The 8,216-nt window shown below is 34.1% G+C and overlaps 1 protein-coding gene across 2 annotated transcripts in view; it reads left to right on the top strand.

Annotated features, from left to right (window-relative positions):
- The window catches only part of ATL1 (atlastin GTPase 1), a 55,124-nt gene extending 48,581 nt beyond the window's left edge, over positions 1-6,543 (top strand). Inside the window, exons 12-14 of one of the 2 annotated variants that reach the window (XM_012663793.1) lie at positions 1,715-2,146; positions 3,391-3,405; positions 5,683-6,138. In XM_012663793.1, the coding sequence (XP_012519247.1) occupies positions 1,715-2,146; positions 3,391-3,405; positions 5,683-5,793 (558 nt within the window). In that variant the 3' untranslated portion in view covers positions 5,794-6,138. Of the gene's footprint in view, positions 1-1,714; positions 2,147-3,390; positions 3,406-5,682 lie in introns of both variants that reach the window. The other variant, XM_012663794.1, reaches the window with a different exon arrangement.
- Positions 6,544-8,216: the final 1,673 nt, after the last annotated feature.

Raw genomic sequence — 8,216 nt, 5'->3', positions numbered from 1 at the left:
AAAAAAAAAAAAAAAAAATCAACATTAACAGGAGTTTGGTAGACACTGATTCCAACCCTCATGGATGATTTTGAGGGGTTCAAGACTTCACTGGTGGAAGTAACTGCAGATGTGGTGGAAATAGCATGAGAAATAAGATTAGAAGTGCAGCCTGAAGATGTGACTGAATTACTACAATCTCATGATAAAATGTGACTGGATGAGTTCTTCTTGTGGATGGGCAAAGTGGCTTCTTGAGATGGAATCTACTCCTGGTGAAGATGCTGTGAACATTGTTGAAATGACAGTATTTAGAATATTTTTTATTGATACATAATAAATGTACATATTTTCAGGGTATATATAATCTGATATATCCATATAATGTGTAAAGATTAAATCAGGGTAATTGGGATATCCATTACTTTAAATATTTCTTTTCTTTATGCTAGAAGCATTGGAATTAGTCTCATCTAGCTATTCTGAAATGTACATTATTGTAAACTATAGTTATTCTACTGAGCTATTGAACATTAGGTCTTACTTCTTCTAACTGTATATTTGTGCCCATTAATCAACCTCTCTTTATCCCCTCTACCCTTCCCAGGGATTTAGAATATTAAATAAACTTAGTTGATAAAGTAGTGGCGGGGTTTGAGAGGACTCCAATTTTGAAAGTTGTTCTACTGTGGGTAAAATGCTATCAAACAGCATTGCATGCTACAGAGAAATCTTTCATGAAACGAAGATTCAATTGATGTGGCAAACCTCTTTTGTTCTCTTATTTTAAGAAATTGCCACAGCCACCTTAGCCTTCAGCAAGCACCACCCTGGATCAGTCAGCAGCCATTAACACTGAGGCAAGACCCTCTACCAGCAAAAAGATTATGACTTGCTGAAGGCTCTGATGATCACTGGCATTTTGTAGCAATAAAGTATTTTTAAATTATGTACATTTGGACATAATGCTACTGCACATTTAATAGATGACAGTATAGTGTAAACATAACTTTTATGGGAAACAAAAAATTCATGACTCACCTTTTTACAATATTCACTTTATTGTGGTGGTCTGGAACCGAACACACAATATCTCTGAGGTATGCCTGTAACCAAAGTGAATGTTATGGTTAACTGGGATTTCCTCTGTAACTTTTCAAAAAATTGAAAATGCAGTTTAAGAACATTTGATATGCTTCTAGTTAGTTTCTGGAAGAAAATACTCAGTGGGCTTCATTCAAACAAAAATTAGTGAAACTACCAAAGATATATTTCACAATTTTACTTTTAGAGCTTTATAGCATTGATCATAGTTTTAAATTAAACTTCATTGGTCAAAATTACTTCAGTGTAGTTAGAATAGATATAAGTAGTTTTCTTAGATTTGGATTAATTCTGTGAATGAACTCCATTTGCACTTCATGTTGTGTCATGCATGCCTTTTCATCTTGAGGGACTTGAATTAAGTCATGGATATTATTTAGTATTTCCCATGTCAAAAAGAATAAATATTAAGAATGACTTTACATAAGCCACCTATAAAATACCAGTCCCACATAGTAACTCCTCATGGATATGGAGGGTGGAAAGGGATATGTGGATTGACAAAACATATATGCAGACTCCTTCTGATTAACGTGTTCTAACAAACTCAATTAGCTAAGTAAAAAATTTTGATACAGTTGCTAATTTTATTCTGTATTGCATTAAACAAATATTTCTCCATCTGATACAGATTTGTGGTGGTGACAAACCATTTCTGGCCCCTAATGACTTGCAGACCAAACATCTGCAGCTTAAGGAAGAATCTGTGAAGCTATTCCGAGGGGTGAAGAAGATGGGCGGGGAAGAATTTAGCCGGCGTTACCTGCAGCAGTTGGAGAGTGAAATAGACGAACTTTACATACAGTATATAAAGCACAATGATAGCAAAAATATCTTCCATGCAGCTCGTACCCCGGCCACGCTGTTTGTTGTCATCTTTATCACATATGTGATTGCTGGTGTGACTGGATTCATTGGTTTGGACATCATAGCTAGCCTATGCAATATGATAATGGGACTGACCCTCATCACCCTGTGCACCTGGGCATACATCCGGTACTCTGGAGAATACCGAGAGCTGGGAGCTGTAATAGACCAGGTGGCTGCAGCTTTGTGGGATCAGGTAGGAACACTTTTAATTCTCAGCTAAATTAAGCACACATTTGAATGTCAACTATGTACCAGGCCCTTCATTAGATGTTGGAAATATACAGATGAACATGACTTGGGCCCCAGTTCTCAAGAACTTTATAGTCTGTCAAGATACAGACAACTAACTATATTACTGTACAATATGTGAAGTTCTACGCAACTGTTTTCCAGTTAATATTTCAATGCTTTTAAAAAATACCATTAAGTAGTGTTTTTACTTTTTCTTATCTTAAAATTGTTAAAGCTGTTAAAAGAAGTGTGAGGGAAACAGTTTTTACTTAGCTGATTGTGACTTGATTTATGTGTTAACATTATTTCATACTCACAATGTATCATTTGACTAGCATTTGCTTCGTCAGGAGCATATATGAATCACTATCACAAGTCATCATATCAATCTTTTTAGTATAAACTCCTGAAAGCAGTATCAGATTACTTCTGATTGTCTCTGTTTGAGCTGGACTTTTGGCAGGCCATGAGACAAGTCAACCTCTAGATTAGCTGTTCATGGGTTAGTTGTCTTTTCTGATCCAATTACCCATATCCTAGGGAGTCAGGGACACCATGGTCCATTGTCCAAATAATGGGTTATGGACAAGGGAGACAATTTTAAGTACACCTGGAATAATGATCAACTCACTGTCATTCTGGAAGTATCATCAGTTACCTCATGAAAATTCAGGGGAATTTAGTGAAGCTAAAGTCGAGATTCTTCATAAAATTTTGGATTTAAGACTTGAACATTTATAGTCTGCAGGTAGCAAGTAATAGCTACAATTCTCCCAGCATTAAGAGCATACTTATATATACTCTTTGTAACAGAATTGTAAAATAATGGATTTAAATATGTGCTCTTTGAAGCATCTAGTTGAGATAAGCAGTAGCATGATGGGAAATGAATGAAGTAAAAAATTGGATCCTTTGGGCCACTCACTGTCTCAAATAGTCTCTCAACCACAACAGGTTGTAGAGGGTCTATTTGAGGTAAATCTCAAAACCCTCTTAGAATATGATGCTGAAACCTATGAGGAATACAGAATTGGATTCTTCAAAAGATTCTGATAAAATATGTAATCTAAACTGAAAAATCTGCAGGAGTATTTGTTCTTAACTGCTCACAAATTAATACTGTAATCAAAGTTGAATATCATAATGCTGTTAATGAAGCAGGATATATACTTTTCTTTTCTCCTTTTTAAACTGCCTTTGCCACAGGGAAGTACAAATGAGGTAAGTTAAGTTTTTTTTTTAATTAAGAGCTACGTATTTGTAAATATTATGATATTCTTATTTTATTAATATAAACTGACTAGCCATTAATGGATGTCTTAATGTAGATTAGAAAATACCTGGTAATTACTACTGCTATTTCTTCTAACATTTAAATTTTTAATTGTGAATTTTTAACATGGTTTTAAAATATTTAACTTATTCCAGACATTATATATGATTTAATTTGCATAAAAATACAAGAACTGAGTATCATAAATGAATGTTTGATTTGTTTCCTGAATGTGTAGAAAATTTCAAAATTCTTAAGCTCTGACATGGTGCATTCTGCTCTATTGCAGAATGAAGCAAGTACAGTTATGAGGTGTGGGGAAATTTAACTACTGGAGAGTATTTAAACGAAACTATAACCTTTAGAGTTTGTTTTTAGCTGGGTGCAGTAGCTCTTGCCTGTAATCTCAGCACTTTGGGAGGCCAAGGCAGGAGACTCGCTTGAGGCCAGGAATTCAAGACCAGCCTGAACAACATAGCGAGACCCTGCGTCTGAAAAAAAAAAGAAAAAAATTAGCCTGGTGTGGTGGTTGCACACCTGTAGTTCCATCTACTCAGGAGACTGAGGTGGGAAGATTGCTTGAGCCCAGGCCACGGCAGCCTGGGTGACAAAGCAAGACCCTGTCCCTTGAAGGAAAAAAAAAAAAAAGAATTTGTTTTTGTTTTTAACTTTGGCTTTTGAGTGACAGTTACCCATACCAATTTAAGCAGGTTCCAGTCCAGGATGCATTCTAACTTTCTTGGCATACTACAAGATTTGACCTGTAAATTAGTGTTCATTTCTCCTACTGCACATGTGCAAAACTATATATCTGAGGAAAGAATCTGAGCTTCCATGAAGGAATCATCTGTTACACCAAGAAAAATTCTCTCTCTGGAGTCATTTAGGTCATTATCTTGAGGAAGCAAAGCTGATCTTGAACAACTACAGAGACAGTATTATAATTCTTTCCTCAGTTTCTACTATAGCATATAAATATCTGGATTATGTCCTCTAATCAAATACCAATGATACACTTAATATTTACAAGTCAATAAGGAGTCATTCTATTTAAAATTTGGTAAAATAAACTCACTAAAAAAGTAAAAACAAATTGCAACTTTGTAAATCAAATCTTAAGAAAAAAAATCTAAGGTTTTAAGAGAACTAGGATTAAACTGAATGTATTAGAACCAGAATATAACAGAGACGATATCATATTGCACCAATATGCATTCACAGAACTAAAGATGGTACCATTCAAACTTAATGACTTAAGAAAATCAAAAGAAAATAGCTATACAGATTCACAACTGATAAAAAGTAATGGAATTTCCTGGGAATAGATTAAAGGATCCTAAACTTTTATCCAGCCTTTTAAAATATTCAAAGACTCTTTACAAACTCCAGAACTAAATCAGACCAAGTCATTAGTAACTGAGTGTTCAGCATGTGAAAGTCAGAGAAGGGGATGAATTCTTAGACACCAGGCTAGGGGGTAGGGGAAAATCATAAAAATATTTATGAACACATATAAAGCAGTATACAATACACAAAAATTTATATGATTCAAACACTGTTAAATGGACACAAAGAATGATCGAGGTAGTTTTAATGAGGAAACCTGGCTTTCTGAGATAATGTTTCTAAATAAGGTTTTGTAGGACATGAGCTAAGTAATGGAAACAAGCAAAGAGCATGTCAAGCGAGGGATCCTAGTGTGGTAGGGGAGGGGCAACATATATGCTTAGTTGCATGATGGAGGAAATGATGGAGAATAAAATTGGTCTCATTCTGGAAAACATATTGGAAGCCCAGAGAGCAAGTGGACTAGCTATGTATAATAAAGTAGTTATTGGCAGTCAGAAGTTATGAGCTCTTATAAATCATCTAAAACTGATAATATTCACAATCTGAGTTCTTAACACACCCCTGGGGCATAGTGGTTGGGAAGCTCTACTCCAAGAGGCATGCAAGGTAAAAGGAAACGCAGTTTGAGAATAAAACATTTACCATGATCAATCCACAAAAGTGGTAACACACACACTGAAGAGTTGAAAATACTTTTGAGTTTTAAGATATTAGTTATTAATTTACATTAATCTTATGTAGAGCAATGATATAAAGATTTAAAAATCAGCATGTTAAATTTTATATAGTACCATAAATTAATTAAACTAAAAAGGAAAAATTTTATATCTATGTGTTTAATAAAATGTTTTATAATCTTGATTCTTGTACTCTAGGCTTTATACAAGCTTTACAGTGCGGCAGCAACTCACAGACATCTGTATCATCAAGCTTTTCCTACACCAAAGTCGGAATCTACTGAACAATCTGAAAAGAAGAAAATTTAATCCAAATTTTAAAAAATACAGGTGCATGACCAATTGTCAAGTAAATATTCAGTTTTATGTCTCCGTGCAAACATTCAAAGTGCTTCCATCAGAACAGAGTAAAATGCCAAACACCTCTGAAAACTGCAAAATGGATTAGTTCTTTTACTTGAGTGTTTAATAAGCAAATGTACGTATGCATGGTTATATCATTTTGTTAACATGTACAATTTCCTGATTTTTGTCTCCAAATATGCTGTTATAATTTAAAGTATTTGTCTATTTTTGATAACAGTATGTGTTCTGCTTGAATTTGCTAAATTCTACTACTGGGTTATAATTAAACCATGTAGTGATACTATTCCACGTTTGGATATGCTCATTTAATTTCTACAGAAAAAATTTTAAATGATTTCACACAGCCACTTGTAAAAGCATAGCATCGTAACTCAGCAGGCTTGATTTAATCTATATCATCTTACATATACTGTGATCTCTTAGTTATTTTTAAGTACATTAAGAGCTTTTCAGTTGCTTTACTGTATATATTTGCTTCTTTTACATGATTTAATATAGAATATAAACCTCTTGATCAAAAATGCACAAAAAAATCACTTTGTATATGTATTTAAGTTTCACTGCATTGTATATTTTTTCATTTGGTACACAAAGAATGTATTCTTCATAGGTTTATTCTTTTAATATGTGAACTATTATTAAAGTTTACTCTGGTTCCTAAGATTAAAAACAAATGCTTACTGAATTTGAAAATGTCTGGAAGGTGTTGGTACAGAATGATGACTCTTTTTTTTAATTCACGATGCATTTTCTTTAATGTTGATGGCATTAACAATTTAAGTTTCCATTTTAAGAAACATACTAATCCCTTTAGGTACCTTCCAATTCTTTTAAACTAGTCATTCTATATTTTATCTCTAGTGACTAAAATCTCTAATGGAGGCCGGACGTGGTGGCTCAGGCCTATAATCCTAGCACTCTGGGAGGCCGAGGCGGGCGGATCGTTTGAGCTCAGGAGTTCGAGACCAGCCTGAGCAAGAGCGAGACCCTGTCTCTACTAAAAAAATAGAAAGAAATTAGTTGGAGAACTAAAAATATATATAGAAAAAAAAATTAGCCAGGCATGGTGGCGCATGCCTGTAGTCCCAGCTATTCGGGAGGCTGAGGCAGACGGATCGCTTGAGCCCAGGAGTCTGAGGTTGCTGTGAGCTAGGCTGACGCCACGGCACTCTAGCCCGGGCAACAGAGACTCTGTCTCAAAAAAAAAAAAAATCTCAAATGGAGTTTCACTGAGCAGACCTCTTAAAGACAAAAAAAAAAAAAAAAAGGATGTGTTAATGAAAAAAGAAAAGTAATACTTCTCATCTAGGAGATCCAAAACGGTGATTTCTAAAGACTGTCTTAGAAATGGCTATATCTTAATTAAATTAAATGGCAGTATAAAGTAAAGAGTAAGAGGAAAGAACAACTAAGATAGAAGAGTGTGTGTAAACACCTAAGATATATAAACTTACATCTTAGAAAAGTTTGATCATAAATTCAACAAATTATCTCTTCCCAAGGATAAAATTTCACTAGCCATACCTTCATTTTTCAATACCCTTTTCATTATATTGCTTCCTTTGCCTCTGGGCCTTCTGAACAAAAAATAAAATATTTATAACACTATGTCTAAAACATGGACTCAAAAACCACACATTTAGTTTCCACAAAAATATATTTAATAAGCTTGTTATATAAAATCAAACACTTAACATTTTCAACATTTCATCAATAATTCAAACTTATCAGGAATTCAAACTCACTGATATTTGAGAGTGCTTTGTATTTTAGAAGACTGCCTAAACTTAAAATGCATTTACATATTTACAACACATGTAAATAGAACTGAAGAACTACTTCAACTAATGTTGAAATTCACAGAATTCTAGAGATTTAAAAAGCCTAGAAGTATCATAAATTTGTCTATAATCAAATGTACTGCACTAATTACGAAAAATGCCTTAAGTACTACTATTAAACCGAAAAGGAAAAAAATTGGGAGGGAAATAAATGGTTTTAAAGTTCTTTGATAAATGCTTAGAAGATAAAATAATATAAAATCAATTTAATGACCAAAATTTCTTACTGAATCCCTGATTGTCATTTTTGGCAGCTTAACCCAGTCTGTCAGTACGCAATGTGCTATGCTGTCAGGAACCCTCCCATGTCATCAGTACTGCTCTTAGGTGCAGTAAGAGCCCCGGCTGAAAATAAGAAAGTAATATCAGCAACTTCAAGTGCTGCACACACCTTCCCCATACAGGCTAAGGTCTTATGCTTATATGTATTCCTGAAAGATTTAAAGGCTCTTCATCTTTCTATACCAAAAAATACTTTCTCAACATGCTTTAAAAGGGTTCCTTACATGGGGAGGACAACAACAT

This window comes from Propithecus coquereli, unplaced genomic scaffold (genome assembly GCF_000956105.1).
Source record: "Propithecus coquereli isolate 6110/MARCELLA unplaced genomic scaffold, Pcoq_1.0 Scaffold83, whole genome shotgun sequence".
Lineage (NCBI taxonomy): Eukaryota > Metazoa > Chordata > Mammalia > Primates > Indriidae > Propithecus > Propithecus coquereli.
Note: the sequence above shows the minus strand (reverse complement) of the source record. Positions and strands in the feature narration are given on the sequence as shown.